Source organism: Triturus cristatus, chromosome 12 (assembly GCF_964204655.1).
Source record: "Triturus cristatus chromosome 12, aTriCri1.1, whole genome shotgun sequence".
NCBI classification, from domain to species: Eukaryota; Metazoa; Chordata; class Amphibia; order Caudata; family Salamandridae; genus Triturus; species Triturus cristatus.
In genome coordinates this window covers 408,403,714-408,423,960 of record NC_140595.1, presented here as the reverse complement: position 1 = coordinate 408,423,960, position 20,247 = coordinate 408,403,714, and the positions used below count along the sequence as shown (strand labels likewise).

Here is a 20,247-nt window from a genome sequence, read left to right as displayed (position 1 = left end):
AGTCAATATGTCATTATATGCATAAAATATGTTGGATGTTTTTAATACCACACTGGCTGCATAAAAGACAAAAAAATGTTTCTTTTTTGGGTACCCCTACATAAACCCTTCTGCAAATGGCAAATATGTTAAGGCCAATTTGAAAGCTTTGCAAATGCATAAGTACATTTTTGCAAATATGAAGACCAGAAGCACAACCTTCTTACACATTTTCCCTGCTCATGGGCATTTATCATAAATACTGCTTCTTTCAACAAATGTATAAAAAAAAGATAAATAGGTCTCTGGGGTTTCTTTTAATATAGAGATTTGGGCTCTCTTCAAGACACGGAGGATGGAAATGTATTGATTGCTGAACTGCTACAACAATTACCTTAGGTTTTGGAATATTAAACCACTATCCTTAGCTGCGGGCAAACTTATTTATGTGGTAGATGGGTCATATAAGATATTTGTGTATAATATGCATTTCACTTCTGTTAGTTTTGGGCTTTCACTGACGTATTTTTTTCGGCACCAAGCCTTTGCATCTTTACATTTGAAGTTATCAAATATAGCAGACCAATTTTAGTAAACTTCCATGTGCTTCTTTTTTTTTTTGTAATATACAAAAAATACTCAGTTTTTTCAGCATGTTTTCATATTATTTTGTAGGCACCTCAGTTACATCATTCTATAGTTTTATTTTTCAATTATATGACAATTTACTTGTGCCATCATTTTTTTAGTTGGTATTGAACCACACTATTGCTTCATTTGTTAGCATGGATAACTTGCTGGTCAGAAAAACACTATAGGTTATAGCCACTGGGAAATAATTGCAATCACTTGTTCGAATAAGGCCCAGCAATTTAAATAGTTGGAAAACAGGAATAAATTGAGAATTGGGTTAAGAAGTTTATATACATATCATGTGATCGGACATCAGATCTTGAGGTGTTTCTGATTGTCATCCTTGTGCCTTTGCTGAGGGGAGGGTGTTATGCTGGTTAACTAAAGTGGTTGGAATAAGGCCTCAGCAGATGGAACGTTTCTAAGTGTCCTTATGGGGTAGCTTAGTTCCATCTTCGTGAGAAAGTGGTCCCAGACAAGCCTGGATTGCAACTGATGCCTTCTTCAACATGGTAGATTTCCCCAGCAGATAATAGGCTCAGCAGAACCATCAGGCAATCCTGTAACATGTGTCAGAGGACTGCACCCTATCTTTGATTATTCTAAAGGACTATGTGCTTTGTGCAGAGACCTTGATTCTTTATTTTTTATTCCACTGACTGCTGGCCACCAACAGTCGCAAAATCAGCTCTTCTTTTAGGGCTATTAATTGTAATCCAAGGTAGTGCAGTATTCCAAAGGAGGCAGTACTAGGGCTCTCTCAAGATCCACTTTGCTGCTCAATTACAGCTGTGGGTGTAATGTACTATGTTTAATGAGCTGGACAGTGGTGCTCTTTTCTACTGTTAAGATTTTCTTGCTGAAGGTCGAGTCAGAGCAAGACATGAAGACATTTGTACTTTCTACACTAGTATTGAGGTAGCCTCGCTCTGGTGGATGTTCCTGCTGGTGTCTGTGATATCGGCCTTGTCATAAGAAACTGATGGGCACTTTCAGGCACAGGTATTTCTTCAGGTATATTTAATTTATCTTAATTAGTGCTCTTAATCAGAAGTTAGTTAAAAATTATATAATTTTCTGAATGTTCCTCTTCTATCTTCCCTTTTATTTATCTCCTTTGGCTTATTTTCCTTTTTATTCAATTTGAAATTAGAGAAGAGCAAGAGCAGTATATTCTATAATGTGCTATTAAGTATAATATCCTTGACACAGATGAGAATTGCTAATGAGTTGTTTAAATCTCCATATAGGAGAACTGAGTCAATAGGATTTTCCAAATTTAGGGGCCTATTAGCATGGCGGGCGGATCGCCACCGCCCAACCAGCGGTGGCGATCTGCCTTTCCAAAACACCTCGCCGGACGGCCTTTTACCCCCGCCACATTAGCATGGCGGGGGGAACCGCGGCAGACGGAAAGACTGTCCGCCGCTTTTCCACTGGTAGGCAATCGTCACGATTGGCTACCGGGTGGAAAAGGCCCATAAAATGGTGACAGTGCCTTGCAGGCACCGCCATCCATATTATGATGTGTGCGGCAAAATGCCTTTCCATGGCAGAGACTCCGCCATGGAAAGGCATGCGGAGTTCTCTTTGGGGGCCTGCACTTGGGTGATACCCATAGTACCCCTCAACATTGGCATGCACAAGGTGGCAGGCACCGCACGGTGTCAGTCACGCTGTGCATGCCAAGGAACAACATGCATATATTGCATTGTGGCGGGTGCTGCTTACAGCACTGCCCGCCACAATGTAATATATGCGGGATGCCACCATGGCGGTGGCATCCTTATTACCAGTGCGGGACGGCCGCACCACTGGCGGCCAGTCCCAGCACCGCTAGGGTGGCGGGCGGATATCCTAATGGGACCCTTAGCACTCCCTGATCAAATTTCTCTAGCTCACAGAGGTACATTATATCCTCACCGCAAGGTACATATTAAGAAAGATAATTTGAGTAATGATTAAATTACTTTCATGTACAACAAAATGGGAAAGTAAGAGTCTTTCAGATAATATGTTGTAGAAGTGGAGTAAGAGTGATATGTGATGAAGGAACTGGAGCTTCGCAGGGACATGGTTTACCACCAATTTCATGTTTCCAATATGTTCAAAAAGGACTTCACAGCACCAAACATTCCAAAGAGTTTTAAGGAAATTAGTGAAGAGGATGGAATATTAGCTTGATTTTTTAGCAGGCTGCTGTAAACACAGAAGATATTAGAGTTTGTGTCTCTTGATAAGTTGAACCCCGATTATCTGCCATTAGGTTTCCTAGTGTAGATGTAGATAGACAGTAACACATTCCAGAACCATCTTGTAAGGATATGAAAAAAACAGTGGTCCAGTAATATAAAGGTCAAAGGGATGAAGGTGTGATTGTTTAATCAGAGTAATAATACCCCTTTAGATGACCAGTGATGACACCAGAGGAGAAAGAGGAAATCATGATGTAATAATAAAGCTTGGAAGTAGCGTGTTAGCGTTTCGGTCAAATTGGTATTCAATGTTTACTATTTTATTCTGTCAAGAAATAGAAATCTAGCATCCAGATAGGTATTACTGTTATGTTTAGTAATGGTATATTATACTATGGCAAGCTATACATCTGTTATAATATGCTCTATCACGTAGTGCATTTTTAAGTTATTTTATTCACAGCACCAAACATTCCAAACAGTTCTAAGGAAATTAGTGAAGAGGATAGAATACAGGCTTGATTTTTAAGCAGGATGTTGTAAACACAGAAGTTATTAGAGTTTTTGTCTCTTGATAAGTTGGCCCCGATTCGCTGCCATTAGGTTTCCTAGTGTTGCTGTAGATAGACAGCAACACATTCCTCAAACATCTTGTAAGGATTTGAAAAAAAGCAGTGGTCCAGTAATATAAAGGTCAAAGGGATGAAGGTGTGATTGGTTGATCAGAGTAATAATACCCTTTTGGATGACCAGTGATGACACCAGAGGAGAAAGAGGAAATCATGATCTAATAATAAAGCTTGGAAGTAGCGTTTCGGTCAAATTGGTAATCAATGTTTACTATTTTATTCTGTCAAGAAATAAAACTCTAGCATCAGGACAGGTATTACTGTTATGTTTAGTAATGGTATATTATACTTTGGCAAGCTATACATCTTTTATAATTTGCTCTGTCAAGTAGTGCATTTTTATGTTATTTTTGTTCCATTATGTTATGCTAAATCATGTTTTGCTAAAGCTTTGGTCTTCATATAGCACACGCTACGCTATCAATTAAATAATCTGCAGGTGATACATCCATTTTTGCATGGAGTTACTGCTCACATAAAAGTAGGTCATCTTGCATAAAAAGGACGATTTCTCTGGCTAGAAATGAGGAAGACAGAAAAAATTTACTTTCAGAGTTTTTATTGTTGGAGCATGTTGGATTCTATAGAGTTGGTATTTTTCAAAGCAAATATAGTAGGGGTTAGAAATGACCAGCTTGATATTAATAATTTGTTAAGTGTTGCATCTAGCAAACTGGGAGGGAAAAAAGGGTGCTCTCACCAAAGCTCTCTAATAGTGTATCACATATGTTGAAGTCTCAGCAGAAGCAAAAGCAGGCGACTGTAATGATGGGGGTGATTAAAAGGTGACATGAGCATAAGCCAGTGGTTAGGATGTTTCTGTAGACATTTAAACATGCTAAATGTGTTTGTTTTTTTAGCCCTCTGATGCACAGGTGTATTTGGATGTCATTAGCATATTAGTAGATAGGGGCAAAGACAGAACCCTGAGCTTTCACTTGAAGCTATAATGTAGCCATTAAATGGCAGTGGTTAGAGACAGTAATCTCTAGATTCTCTCGGAACTGTGGCAAGCTAGTTTTGAGAAATTGGCTGTGAATTATTTGCATATGTATGGCTAACAATAATAATAATTTGTCTCACCAATGAGAGGCTATAGATATCCTGGACCCCACCACTAGTTAACAAGAGAACACCATGTACAACAGTTTCTCAATAACTGCAAGTTCTAGTGCAACGTGAAGAGACAATTCCGAGTCAGTAAGGACACAGATATGATTCCAGACCAACACCAGGAGGATTCTCTCTCTCATGGGTCTGTAAGAAGTCAGACTTCCATTGGCTGATGAATTTGAAGAAGTTTTACAGATGGACCGCCGTTAGGCCTCATGGTGACTTTGATGGCCATGTGAGACCAGACAGTAGGCTGATAGCTATCTATGGCTACTGCACTGACAGATGGCAAATTAACGAGGAGCTTAAAGTCAAGTTCCTTGAAGGGTTTTGAAGGGTTTTGGAGTGTTGCTGTAAGAGGAATGCAGCTAATCTTCTAAATCAGGTAAGTATATCCATTCATCAAAAGGGTGGAAGTGGCGTCTTCATGGGACATGACAATCCTTACAGAATACATCTGTACTGATAGTGGGTGCTCAGGTTAAACATTTAGGCAACAGGACAAAGAGGAGCATGAAACCTAAGTCAAAAAGAGACATGGTAGCAAACATTCACTAGCAGTCATAGAGAAGCATGTGGACACAACTCTGCAGATGTGGTATTTGTGGCATAAGCCTATGTGAATTAATTCATTTCTGTATTGTTCAGATTAATAGGGAGGGAAAAGAAACAATACTCCTCTTGGAGTTCTTGAGTATTTTTTGGGGGGTACAGTTCTTTGAATCCTCAGATGTTAAACAGTGATTGGTTTTGAATCATACGGCAATTGATATAGTAAGTTTGGCCTTCACTTTGGAAGACACTCTATCTCCAATTTTCTTTTTGATTACGTCTGTAGATGCATTTTTTATGGGGCAATTGTGGGCCATTTAACCTGTGCTCAGATAGGATGGTCAGAACAGAGACTAGTTTTCTGAGAACTTTACTGCACTTGGCCAGGGAACATTTAAAGGTTGAATTGGCATTGAGATTTATAGCCATTATCCTTGGAGTCGTGTTTTTATTAGGGTAGGGCTATGTTTAATCAATCAATCAGCATTTGTAGAGCATTGCACCCTCTCCCCTGGGGGGAGCTGGGGTGAGAGGTCTCCATCAATAAGCCGCGTCTTGAGGAAACTGTGAGAAAAGGAGAGAAACGAGCAGAAAAAGGTAAAACAGAGGGCAGAAAAAGGCAAAACTGAGGGCAGAAAAACAAGCAGAAAAGGCAAAACACAGCAATAAATGAGCAGAAAGGCACAAACAGAGGGCAGAAGGTAGATAGGCAGCAGAGGGTAGCGGACTGTGGGCAAGCTGGACAGGAGAACTGTCCCAGGGGGAGCTGGCACGAGGACCTTCTAAATCTAGCCATACTGCAGCCTCCATTAAGTAGGAACTGGGGGAGGGCACGGCGCTGGGTGGAAAGAGGGGTGAAATGTCAGGAAGAGGGAAAAAGTGGAAAGAGGGAAGAAAGGAGCAGAGAAAGGTGAAACAGAGGGCATAAAAACAAGCAGAAAAGACAAAACAGAAGGCAGAAAAACAAGCAGAAAAAGGCAAAACAGAGGGTAGAAAAACTAGAAAAAGGCAATACAGAGGGCAGAAAAACAAGCAGAAAAGGCAAAAAAAATAGAGGGCAGAAAAACAAGCAAAAAAGACAAGACAGAGCAAAAAAGGGCAAAACAGAGGGGAGAAAAACTAGCAGAAAAGGCAAAACATAGGGTGGAAAAAGACAGAAAGGGTGTGACTCTTATTGAAATTATCTTCCAGGGCATTTGTGGCCCCAATGATTTCTGCAGGACCTTTGTTGTCCTGGATCTCTTCGATATTTTGTATTGACACATGTTCATCCAGGTCAGGTTGCTGCCATTTTGTCCTAAGGAAAACCCTGTTCAAATTACTTCTAGGGGTTGAAACATCAACTTTTTGCTCTTAATCATGTGTGCATTTAATGCACACGGAAGACAAGGACAAAGGATTACATTTTCAAATTCATCACTTTGTAGCACATGATTGTTTTAAAGGGCCACTGTGTTAATTAGCCCCTGTAGAAGCACTGAATATCTCTCAAGTTATTCCTCCTGGAACATTGTTTTGCTTGTATGGGCTTAATTCCCTAGTTCCATTGGAATACAGGGTGTCCCATGGCTTAATTTGACCTTCAAGATGCAAGTCATAAGACTCGTCTGTCTTAAAGCAATCTCTACCATAATCTGGTTAAGGTATGTAGAATGACAACTGTGGGTACTCGATGTATCTATTATGTGAATGCCTAGATGGAATGGCCAGCAGAGACACAGCGATAATGAAAGCTGCCTAATCGGGTACCAAGGTCCAATCAAATATGACTACATTCTCCCGCTTAGCATAAGGATGTTTCACTTGATGATTAAGGTAAGATAGGACAAGAAATCATAGTTTCATTCAATGAGTACCCAGTCTTTGAGAAGATTTTTCATAATGTTTCCATTGGGGGTTCTGTCTAGACGTGACAGAAGGTTAGGGCAAAAAATGTTTCTCTCCCCTCCACCATCTACACGTACTTGTCAAGGATTAGAAATTAAGTCAATGTCATGTGTGCCCTCTCTGTGCAGGATTGAGGCAGTACAACATTAAATGTTCCTATATTATAAGAAAGGTCACTAACTTTCTTTCTTTTTACAAAGTACACATATACCCGACTGTATCTTTGCAACGGCAAATGTTTTAGGGTCAGTTTGAAACATTAGAACTAACGCTAGGCCTCTGTAATTATATGCTGCTGTTGGTTTGTCTGCTTTATTTTGCCCGACAGTATTTCCACTATTGTTGCAAGTTTTTTAGTTGGCTATGCCCTTTCATGCCTCTTGTTTATTAGGTTTTTAAAAGTCTGTATATATTATATTGTATTTGTATATTTCTATTTCTGTGTATGGTTAATGATTATGGTAAATGTATTGTGATACCTTTTATGCTGCACAATACATTTTGCTTTGAACCTTGATGTCTGTATTGTTTAGAAGGGCTTTCAGTCTAGGTTTTTGTGACCAAGTATGTTTTGTCTATATGGGCTTCTTTGTAATAGTCTAGCTCTGTTAATGAAAGTGATAATTGTTTCTGCAAATAGGACTGCCTTGTTTTGTGAAAAACCGGTTTCCTGAGGAAGATTGGGTTCACCTGAGCAGTTTGATGGTGTTCAGAGGGACTGCAGCTTATGTGTCTTCTAGAAGGATCAAGATGTTGAGGATGATGTTGTGGAGTAAGCAAGATTAAGATTTGATGAAGTTAGAAAGTTTACTACTTTCAGGATCTTTCAATATATGAAAGAAGATTTTGATCTTAGGTCAGAAGAAGCTGATAGATGTTTTTAGGATAGGAGCAGGACTATGGATATGAGGCGTTCAATGGGAAGGGAGTGACTAAAAGGACACACAGCTGTGTGCCTAACCCATGAACATATAGAAGATTGGTCGACAGATAAAAGAAGTGTCACAAGCAAGATTGCAGTAGGTGAAGGATGAGTAGTCAGTGATTCATCAGGAGGCTTTTTGCTCCTTGAAATTTACCAGATATGTCAGAGAGAGTAGACGAGAGCAACTGGCAGACCTAAATTGGAGGGAAAGAGTAAGTGTGGAGAAATCTGCCAATTTCACGACATTTAGAAGAAAGTAATCTGTTGCTCACAATTCAGGTTGTCATGTGTGAGATGATTTGTTGAAGTGTGACTCACAATCCCAACTTTGATTATTATGTTTCTACAGGGGGTATTCTGGAAAGAATAACATTGAGGGCAGTTTATCTGCCATTAAAAGTACATAAGAATTTGGAGCCCGGAAACACATTTATCTGATTGACTAGTACAGCAAGTATCACAGCAACAAGTAACACAGCCAGATGTGTGAAAAGCACAATCATTATTCAGTACATAGGGTAGCTGTAATTGTCTGTAAAATGTGGTACTTTAACAATCACTAAAAGCATTAGACCAAGTAGGCAAGACTATACAGTGGGATATCCATTAACCATTTCATTAGCAGGTGGCTCTGGCTATTGCTTGGCAGATGATATTACCCATTAACGGAGTTTTCACTTCTAGTCTTCTTCTAGTCTTTGTTCGGGTAGGAATTGCAGGAACGTGATTTGATTTGTATGCTTAATTTGCTAATGCTGCAGAGACATTCAGCTGGTTGCCACACAACCAGTAACTCAATGCTGAAACACTTCTGCATATTGTTTAGGGAGGGTCACAGATGGGGTTCCTAATACTACTTCCATCAGGAAATGGGGAATGACACAATAGCATGCTGGCACTTTTTGGGGGGTTAGCTGGCGTCCAACCTCTAGTGTGTTAGCATGATGTAGAGTGGCACACTCAGACAATGTACAAAAGCATTTATGAGTGCAGGAAGATGTACTATAAGAGTTCTCTTTCATCGTTTCTTACATGGCCTTTTGGATAAGCCCCAGCACAACAACTCCTTATTAGTACAAATCTGAAGATGGCAAAGTCCTTTCTATTCGTACTAATTATATATGATTATTCCTTAAAAAATTAAATTATTCCCATTTTAGATGTTTTGTGGACAATTCATAAAGGTAAATACAAGTATGTATGGGAGTACTACTTTGTGTCGAAAATACTTTTACAAGTAGGCCCCTCAGCGTTTATGATAGCGGCTCTGTAGGTTTATGTAGTGTAATACAAATCCCTCCATGTAGTAACGAAAACCCATGCTGATGGTTAAATCGCAAGGAGATACTACTAACCTGTGGTGGCTGGGTCTACCAATTTGGAGTCCCATTTCAACTAAAAATTTGAGCAGACACCAGGGACTGCAGGTAGATTTCGGGCAGTCTAGATTACACCTGGCTTTAGCTGAAGCAACTGGCTGTGCACCTGCCTCTCCACAGAACTCAGAATTCACTTAACCAGAGATTATACTTTCTTTGTGGTTTACAACCACCCTTCAATTATACTATTATACCTATACTTCTTCCAAATGTTAATTTCAAATGTGGTTGTCATTCAGGGGATTTGGACAGAATTATTATTTCAATGTCACAATCTTTTAACCAGGTAAGAAAAGTGAGTGGACGTGAGCATGTTCCCTGGTTGAATTGGGAAAAGCATTTTATGTGTTATTCACCACAACCATTGGTTGTATATTTTATTTGTTATTATTGTTTCTGCATACAAGTCCCAGTTCTGGTAAAATCAGCTTTAATCAACAAATGCTGTTTGTAAGCCATAACATCCTGTGATTTACATAAGAATGCACAAGAAAAAGATTACTTCAGACAGTAAGGGTGTTAAAGAGCTACAGATTTAATTAACAGGTAAAAGATTTTACTTAATTGTTTTCACAATCACCAGGTTTGAATATTAATGAGTCTACTAAATATTCTTTCCTCCCTCTTCGCGGTGCTCACTTCAGTTCCTATCTTCAATTAACCATACCCAGTGCACGTTTTTTTAAATCACACATAGGATGCCAATCTACTAAGTGTGTAAATCCTTACCTGTCCAATCTAGCAGTATGTTACTTAGTCACTCCTTGCACATACACAATTAAATTAAAGTCTTGTTTCAGAAAGTAGAGTTTTGGCTGGATTTTAGCCTTCCCGATATGAGAGTATCTCATTTCACTTCTGTTTGAGAGACAATTGCTTTACTGTCTCAAAAGGCAACTGTTACTATTTCAACATGTGTTTTCATAATCTGACGTCATACAAAATGGTGATCTAAGTGATTTCTTCTTAGTAATGGACAAGTTCCAGTTGTTGACATATATATTCTTCATTAAAAGGCTACTAATCATGTTTTTCTATATCCTTTTGAGTCACAGTCTGACTTTCTCATTGCATAATTAAGTCACAGAGGTTTACTCCTTTATCAATATCGGGATTGATTGACCATATATCTACTATTTTCCAGTGCTACAGAAACATTCTGTTCAAAATGTAGTGCTCAACAGCTTTGTCTATTTTGTACGGATTTGAATCAATAGGAACACATGTCCTGAAGAATTTAACATCTCTCCTACCTTTCAGTTGCATGAAGGATCATTTTCAAATCCTTCCCAATAATTCACCTTTCCAGCTATGACATTTGTCCCTCCTATTTACTAATCAACTTGCCTGCCACACAAATACCTTGGAGCTCTTTTCTGTAGTTTCATGTATTCTCATACCTCATTGATTCAAATTGACCCTAGGGACAAAGAGGATTCTCAGATATGTGTTGCTCTCCAAGGGCATATTGTCTATAGCCACCCTGATGCAACAGGTGAATCAGAAATGTGTATGTGCAGTCACAACTGACACTGGCACCAGTTGGAATTCTGTCTCCAGAGTATGCCTAAAGAGATTTTCATAATGAATTCTCCAAGATATGTGCACTGAACAGGTGAATGAAGATCAATAAATACCCTGAGCATGTAAGTTGGGCCTTTCTAGTGACAGGCGTCACTCTTTTTAATATATGCTTAACTCTTGACCCTTAATCTAATGTTTAACACTGTTTCCAAAATATGAAGAGTTCTACAGATCCATGTGTAGGAGGAAACTGTACAGAAGATGTAAACTTGGTGAGGGGCAAATTCCTAAACAGTATTGCTGCCTGAACCATGCTGATACTGAAAGACAAGGCCATTGTCTATAATCTGGCAAAGTGTACCTTGGGGTCCCACCCGAGACAACAAACAGTTATACAGATATGACTGAACAAAGTACTATTCTTGTTGAGATGAATGAAGAAAGAGTAAATGAAGACTTCACATACTGATTAATTTCCACACATCCCATCAGTTGAAGTGTAGCAATTTATACAATATTTGCAAGTTTAGCACATATTCTAAGAATCCGGAGAACAGAAGCATGTGAGGGGAAAGAAATATGGCATCATCATTGGCATTCTGTTTAACATAGCAGATTTGATGATTTTGCTTTAGCCTTGAAGACGGAGAGGATGAGGCTCAATGTCTTGCTCTTATGTACATCTGTGATGGCTGATCAGAATCAGCATCTTGCTGAAATGTGCATCTGTGATGAAACTCTCAATGGTGATTTCCGCTGTTTCTTCTTTGTCGTGTGGATGTACTTCTGTTTTAATGAAGCTGTTTCATTTTGAATTGTTAGTGAAGGTGACAGCAGATGTAGGAAATGATTGAGTTGCTTGGGCAGCGCCATCCTCAGTTATAGATTTTAAATCTGTGAAGAATCATGACAAAGGAGGAAAGAGACATCACTTTGGTGTGAAACAGTAGGTTTTGTGGTGGGCATTAGAAAGAAAGGCCTACATAACAAAGCAACAAGACAAAATACTGATTGGTGAATGTATACTCTAGTCTTCTGCCTGACTACAAATTGATGAGCTCATGGTCATCTAGTCTAATGGACACCTGATTTAACAAGTAAAAGGTGCAGTAATCCAGTTACTGCACAGTTTCCCATTTCAACATTATTTACAGTGTAGAAGTAAAACGACTCTGAATTGTGAGATTTTACTGCATCAGTGATGCAATAAAACATACCATAAAGACGTAGTAATTTTGCTACTAACATGAAGAAAATGCTGATGGGAATTACAGAGCGAAAACAGCGCAAAATCAATGCTAATAGTCTTAACACACATCATTAATGAATTTTCTCCGCAAATCTCTAAATCAGAATGCAATACACAGATGTTATGCTCTACTTCCAAATTTGCCTCTGTATATCAAATATGTGCGATAGTGACGCCACTGGCTGTGATATACTTCCCATTAGCTTCTGGGACTTTAGAGCAAAACAGTGTTACTTTGGTTTCCAAGTTCAAATCTGTTTTAATGTGATCATGTTTCATTACTAAGGTCTAGACTTCCATGCCCTGAATAATGAATTCACATTCCTTTACATAGGGAAAAATATATACACAATATACATGTGTCATGGGACTGCAGCCCTAGCTACATAGTTATAGCTTGAACATGCATTATTAGTATCATTATTATAAAACATTTGTCAAGCGCAGCTGCAACCTCACGGGTATCCTGGTGCTGGAGGACATAAGCCTGACCATTCCGAGGGTAAACTACTGCCGGTAGATGCACATTTTCAGGAACTTCCTGATTGATAAAGGGTCCTGAGTCAGTCAATTGTGTTGGTATAATATTCCACAATTTGGGTCCCTGAACTGAGTAGGCTCTGCCCCTGGCTCTCGCTTTCTTGTACTTAGGAATCTGGAGTTTTAGCACAGAGACTGAGTGGAGTAATCTGCCTGGTTGGTACGGAGCAATCCTAGCTGCCTGGATGTGAGGTGTCTGCTGGTATACCGTCTTGAGCATCAAGCAGGCTACTTTAGAAGAAATTCTGTTTTTTACTGGCAACCCATGCAAGGAGTTAAGGGCTGTAGAGTTGGAGAAACTCCATTTCTGTCAAAGCACCAGTTTGGCAGCTTGAATTCGTGAGAGATACTTCATTGTCTTAGGTGCACCAATGAAAAGGGCATTACAATAATCAATCTGGCTTTTGATGGAACTACGGATGATGCAGGAGTGCCAACTAGTCAGAAGACGTGGGAGGATTTTACATAAAGTTCTCTTCAGAGCAAAGCAGATAGTGGCTGTCTTCTTTGCATACTCTACTAACAAGAGGGTAGAGTCTAGTTGTAATCCCACATCTGGTACGGAGTGTGCCCATACAGGAATTGACCCATCTCCTGTCGAGAAGAAATCATTTAGATGACGTATGCCTGCCCTCCCCATCAGCAGATCATGGTCTCCATTTTGCTAGCATCAAACTGCAGCGAGTTGTTTGTAAGCCAGTCAACTACTGTCTTCATGCACTGGTGAAAAGAGTCAAACGACCCCACAGAGCCTTGGATGTATGAAACTGTCAGCTGCAGTTAATTCCCAGCCCACATATGAGTTTAATGAGAGGCCGGATGTATACATTAAACACAGTGGGACTGAGAGAGGAGCTCTGCGGAACTCCCTGCTTTAGTGCGACAAAGCTGGAGCAAAAAGGAGGGAGTTGTACTACCTGCTCGCGGTCAGATAGATGATAGCCGCACCTGTCTAAGGCTTTTCCAGCTATACGAAATCCCACCAAGGATGGAGTGATCCACAATATTGAATGCTGCAGATATGTCCAGGAGTACTAGACCCACCCACTGACCCCTGTCCACAGCCATCCGTATATCATAAGTGATCGTGACCAGAGCTGTCTTGGTCCCATGATGAGGCCTACACCCATATTGCATTTAATGCCAATATAATCAGGAGCATTTAAATATGCATTTTTTACTCTTTCTTCTACTCAAGTAGAGACAAAAAGAGAACCTTCCTTATAGACATTTCTTTGTTTCTATGTATAGAAAGTATAAAAGGACAATAATGAAGGTTACCTTGCCATTCAACCTATTTTTTACATTAAACAAAAGCAGAACGTCACTGAAGATAAGGGAAGCTTCACTGTAGACAGCTTTTATCTTTTTACATTAGTCTTGCTCTAAAGGATTTTCACTAAATGTTTTTTTAGATAAGTTTTTTTGGTTTAGAAGCAAAGTGAACATACTCATTAACTGTGTTTTCAATGGAAGATATTTCCAACTACAATATAGTGGGTGTATTCACATGTGGCCTACGAGCCTATAATAGACTTCAATGTCAATTCAGGTTAAAAGAGGAAACATTTTAGGAAATGCACATGTACTGATCCTCAGTTTTGGGGAATCAAGGAATTCCCCAACCTATTGTTAGTGTACGGTTATTTTTGTTTTTCATGTTTAACAGAAGGTCGTTTTCACTAGAGCAAAGTTTCAAATATCACTTTTACACCCAAATCAGAAAAAACATGAATGATTCAGCCTTTAAAATGTATGTTTCTGTTTCAAAACCACACCTGCATTTGTAATATAGGTACAAATAAGTAACAAATACTCAAAATGTAGGGGCACTTAACAATAACAATTAAACATTATTATTGATATTATTATTAGTAGAAGTGGTAATATTCTTATTCTTAATAATAATAATAATAATAATAATAGAAATAGTTATAATTCTTCTACTACGAATATTAATATTAATAGGAAGAAGAAGAAACACGAAGTTACAACAAATTAGAACTTTATAAATGAAAATAGGTGTAAAATGTTGATAATGAAACAAACAAGATTGGAATAATAACATAAATATTAAACTAACTAGTCCTGGTTGCAATTTGTTTGGGGCCCATGAAAAATATTTATATGTTTCTTGTGAGAAGTTTGCCTGGCATATGCTGTCTCCTAGTTATAGGGGACACCTTGCACCAGTCCAATTCGACTCTTATTGATGATAGGTTTAAGACAACCTTTAAAGAAAGCTATCCTAGTGGTAGCTGTGGAGAGCAGCCTTCAGGCTAAGTCTTGAAGGAGTGTTAAGCTTATTGTTTTACCATAGATAACCTCTTGAATGACCAAATGAAAGAGTATCCCACACAGGTATATATATAAAATATATGTATTTATTCTAAACAGAATCCCACAAGTCTCTTAATGAGGCTAGAGGCAAAGTTACAATTCAAACAAGCATTGATAGATACAATAAATAGCACTGGAATCACAGGGCCCCGGAGGGACCAAACCATATATTAAAAAAGTGGTATAAGAACCACGACAATTCTACAGACAATGCCTAGGGCATTTAGGATCGCTGGCCCCTTAAGAATCCACCCCAGGTTATGAGGAAGGGGACCCACGGGAGGCGCGTGCAGTGGAAATAGCTGCTATCGGGATCTCTATTAAAGCCTATGGAGAATGTCGCGGTTTGATTTAAACAGATTAAAGTCACTTCTAGCAGGAGTTCAAAGTTAAAAACTTAGAGTTAAGCTTTTGAAGAGCCCACTACCACGAGAGTACCGAGGTACCACTGTTACCTGCACCAGGGAAGCCGGGTGCATAGGTTGTTTTCGATGTCGGGTCGCGGGCTGATTTTCAATGGGAAAATGTACAAAACTGCTGCTAACCAAAAGCGTCGATGATGCCGTGAAGATTGAAGTTGTAGATCTTGTAGAAAATAACCTGAAAGCAGAGGGGACAGAGTCTGGGTCACGGCACAGTGACCAGAGAGCTCAAAGGAAAGAGCCCTTCAATGTCGGGTGCTTCAAGTGGAAAGAGGTGTAGCTTGGATCTGCAGCCACGGGCTCCGGGAGGCATCAAGGAAGGCCAGCTTCTGGAGGGCGACTGTACCACATCGGGTGAGTGTCGCTGCGGTGTTAGTGTCTGGATTGGATCCACTAAGCCTTGGCAACCACAACCCATGCAAGATGAACAAATCAGCTACTGGTGCAGACCCACGAGGTCTGTGAGAGGTCTCCTTTGGAGAGACTGTAGAGCAGGCCTGAAGCAACCAGGGGAACTCTTGGAAGTCGAGATTGTCCTCCGCTCAGGCCCACAAGTCGAGAGACAAGGGACCGCGGAAGGCAGAAAAATGGAGTGCATAAAAGGGAGCCCACGGGCCACCGGAGGGGGCTAGGGCGCTGATCTTTGGCACAATTGCTGCTTGGTAGTTGGCGCAAAATTGGGCCAAAGCACAACCGTCCCACTGGTCAGGGTCGTGTCCTATGCAAGAGGTGGCTGGTGTCCTGGGGTATTAGGAATCTCGGCACCCATGTGGTCCACGGTGCTCAGACTTGCTCAGTCCGTAGGAGCAGCGAAGTTCCAACCGGGTCACTTGCAGTGTTTCAGGTGCCTGCCAAGCAGGGGGGGGTAACTCCTTTACCCCAAGGGAGATTTCTTCAGTCAGCTGGGCAGCAGCTCGTCGAAGGTCAAGTCTGTGAAGTCCAAGATTAATCTGAGGCTCTGGGGCCACGTTATTCACCTTTATCCCCAAGATTAGGGGAGTGTCCAGAGTAGTGTCCACCAATGAGAGGTGAGGCGGGAAAGGGTGGCTACACCCTCTCCCCTTTGTGTGTTTCCCGCCTGGGCGATGGGCAGGATGCCCCTGAACCGGTTCCAGGCGGTGTATGCAGAATGTAAGCGCTGTAGCTGCCTACGTGCAACTCTGAAAGGCAACATATGGTGCACCCACCCAGTTCCAATCCACATATCCTGTCTGGGGAGATGCTAGCACCTCCCTGCCACAGGAGCCCTATTGTCCAGCTGGCGAGGCTGGGATTTTCCCCAGCAACAGCCAGCCAGAGTCATGTGGGTGGCGGGTAGTAGCCTTTTGTACTACGTGTGCACTTTTAAATTGGTGTCTAAATTCTGCCGCTTTCCCATATCGCCCCTCTAGCAGGGGGGAATCGTGCCCTCATGCCCATGGCTGGACTGGGGGTAGGATTCCTACATGTTTGACAGCAAACACGATATGGTTCTGTGTAGCCATTCTCAAGTTATCACGCTATTGTGATAGACTTATAATGCGGTTAAGAGTATATGGTATGGCTACACTACAAACAACCCAGCAATGATTTTACGAAGGTTGCAGAGAGGCCCTACTCAGGTAGGGGTCCCCCCTCACTCATACCTCAGCACCCTGCCCTGTAGGATCAGCAAGGCCTGCTATAGGGGTGACCTATGAGAGAATATGTGTTGTAATGGGGCGGGATATAGGGTACCTATATCCCTGTAAGGGGGGATAGCACCACCTTACCCAGACTGCAGTAGTGGTCTGGTGGTGTCAGTTTGTATGGCTGTCCCAGGGTGGCACAATAAGTGCTGCAGCCCTGGTAGGCCTACTGAGGGACCCATGCCCTGGGTACCTAGGGTACCATCTACAAGGGACTGTCAGGGCATCCTCAGTATCCAATTGGTTTGTACCTAGGGTACTCACATCGTTTAAGAGAGGAAGCAGATAGGCTGGGGTCCTGGATAGCAGGGCCACAGCCTGGCTAGAGTCATAAAACAGTCAAAACATCAGCAAAAAGTTGGGGGTAACTATGCAGTCGATGCCACTCTCCTACATAACCCCCCCCCCCAAACGCAGGGACATTAAACTAACCTTGACCAGTTGAGTCTTCATGTCCTAAGTGGAAATATCTGGAGAGGCCATCTGCATTGGCATGGTTGCTCCCAGGTCTATGTTCCACTGTATAGTCCATCCCCTGTAGGGAAATGGACCAGCTGAGTAGTTTGGGGTTTTCACCCTTCATCTGTTTTAGCCATAGGAGGGGCTTATGGTCTGTTTGAACAATGAAGTGGGTGCCAAACAAGTATGGCCTCAACTTCTTCAAGGCCCAGACCACAGCAAAGGCCTCCCTCTCTATAGCTGACCAACGTTTCTCTCTGGGGGTCAACCTTCTGCTATTAAAAGCTACTGGTTGATCCTGGCCCTCCTCATTCAGTTGTGATAACACAGCACCTACCCCCACCTCTGAAGCATCAGTTTGAACCATGAATTCTTTGGAGTAGTTGGGGCTTTGGAGCACTGGAGCAGAGTACATTGCCTGTTTTAGGTCATCAAAAGCTTTCTGACAGCTGACAGTCCACTGAACCTTTTTGGGCATCCTCTTAGAGGTGAGGTCATTCAAGGGGGTCACAATGGATCCATATCCCTTTACAAACCTCCTATAGTAACCAGTCAGGCCCAAGAAAGCTCGAACCTGAGTCTGGGTGGTTGGAGCAACCCAGTCCATGATGGTCTGGATTTTGCTCTGAAGTGGTTGAACCTGGCCTCCACCTACAAGGTGACCCAGGTACACAACCTGACTCTGCCCTATCTGGCACTTAGTAGCCTTGATAGTGAGCCCAGCCTTTTGCAGGGCTTCCAAAACGTTCCTCAGATGGATCAGGTGATCTTCCCAGGTGGAGCTGAAGACAGCAATATCATCTAGATATGCTGCACTAAAGTCTTCCAGGCCTGAGAGGACTTGGTTCACCAACCTTTGAAAAGTGGCAGGTGCATTTTTCAAACCAAAGGGCATCACAATAAATTGATAATGCCCCCCAGGGGTAGAAAATGCAGTTTTGGCTTTTGCAGACTCAACTAACATTATCTGCCAGTAGCCAGCTGTCAGATCAAATGTGCTCAGATATTTGGCTGAGGCCAATCTATCTATGAGCTCATCGGCTCTGGGAATTGGGTGAGCATCAGTCTTAGTGACTGCATTGAGTCCCCTGTAGTCAACACAGAACCTCATCTCTCTCTTACCATCCTGGGTGTGAGGTTTTGGTACAAGGACTACTGGGCTAGCCCAAGGGCTATCTGAGGGCTCAATCACTCCTAATTCCAACATCTTTTGGACTTCTGTCCTTATGCAGTCCCTGACATGGTAAGGTTGCCTGTAGATTTTATTCTTGACAGGCAGACTGCCCCCAGTGTCCACTTCATGAGTGCACCAGGGGGTCTGACTTGGAGTCAGAGAAAACATATGTCTATAAGACTGAAGAACGTGTCTACAATCTGCTTGCTGCTGGTCAGTGAGGCTGCCTGCCAAGGCTACTCCATCAACTGACCCATCGTCAGGGTTCTGAGAGAGCAGGTCTGGGAGAGGGTCACTCTCTTCCTCCTGTCCCTCATCTGTTGCCATGAGCAAGCCCATGTCAGCCCTGTCCACATATGCTTTCAACCTATTGACATGAAGTACCCTGTGGGGACTTCTGGGAGTGCCAAGGTCTACCAAGTAGGTAACCTCTCCCTTTTTCTCCAAAATGGTATGGGGTCCACTCTACTTATCTTGGAGAGCTGCTGGGTCCACTGGCTCCAACACCCACACCTTCTGTCCTGGCTGGTACACCACCAGTACAGCCTTTTGGTCATGCCAGGCTATCTGCAATTCCTGACTTGCCTCCAGGTTTTTAGTTGCCTTCTTCATGTACTCAGCCATCCGGGAGCGGAGACCAAGTACATAGTCCACAATATCCTGTCTAGGAGGTTTGAGAGGTAACTCCCATCCCTCCTTCACTAGACAGAGTGGCCCTCTAACAGGGTGGCCAAACAAAAGTTCAAAAGGGCTGTAGCCAACCCCCTTCTGTGGCACCTCTCTGTATGCAAAGAGAAGGCAGGGCAGAAGAACATCCCATTTTCGCCTAAGCTTTTCTGGGAGCCCTTTGATCATACCCTTTAAGGTCTTGTTGAATCTCTCAACAAGGCCATTGCATTGAGGATGGTAAGGGGTGGTGAACTTATAGTTAACCCCACAATCCTTCCACATTGCCTTGAGGTAGCTACTCATAAAGTTTGTACCTCTGTCAGACAATACCTCCTTAGGAAAACCCACCCTGGAAAAGACTCCCAGGAGGGCCCTTGCCACCACAGGTGCTGTGATGGTCCTAAGGGGAATAGCTTCTGGGTATCTAGTGGCATGATCCACTACCACTAGAATGAACCTGTGCCCAGATGCTGTTGGTGGGTCTAGGGGACCAACAATATCAATCCCCACCCGTTCAAAGGGCACCCCCACCACAGGCAATGGTATCAGGGGGGCCTTTGTGGATTTACCTGCCTTGCCACTGGCTTGACAGGTAGTGCAAGAGCTGCAAAAGCTCTTACAGTCCTCACTCATCTGGGGCCAATGAAAGTGAGGGACAATTCTGTCCCAAGTCTTGTTTTGGCTCAGGTGTCCTGCTAAGGGAATATCATGGGCCAGTGTGAGCAGGAAGCCCCTAAACTTTTGAGGTATGACCAACCTCCTGGCTGCACCAGGCTTGGGGTCTCGACCCTCAGTGTAAAGGAGCCCATCATCCCAATATATCTTATGGGTCCCACTGGCATTCCCTGCAGCCTCAGCAGCAGCTTGCTGTCTGAGGTGTTCAAGAGTGGGGCAGCTCTGCTGCTCCAGGC

General features: G+C 42.1%; 1 protein-coding gene across 7 annotated transcripts in view; it reads right to left on the bottom strand.

The window, feature by feature from the left end:
* Positions 1-20,247, bottom strand: part of ZNF536 (zinc finger protein 536) — a 1,078,439-nt gene that overhangs the window by 323,124 nt on the left and 735,068 nt on the right. Inside the window, exon 7 of one of the 7 annotated variants that reach the window (XM_085640140.1) lies at positions 9,587-11,710. The exons of the other annotated variants lie outside the window; for them this stretch is intronic. Within the exon in view, the coding sequence (XP_085496266.1) occupies positions 11,692-11,710 (19 nt within the window). The 3' untranslated portion in view covers positions 9,587-11,691. Of the gene's footprint in view, positions 1-9,586; positions 11,711-20,247 lie in introns of those variants that run through there. 7 annotated transcript variants of the gene reach the window in all.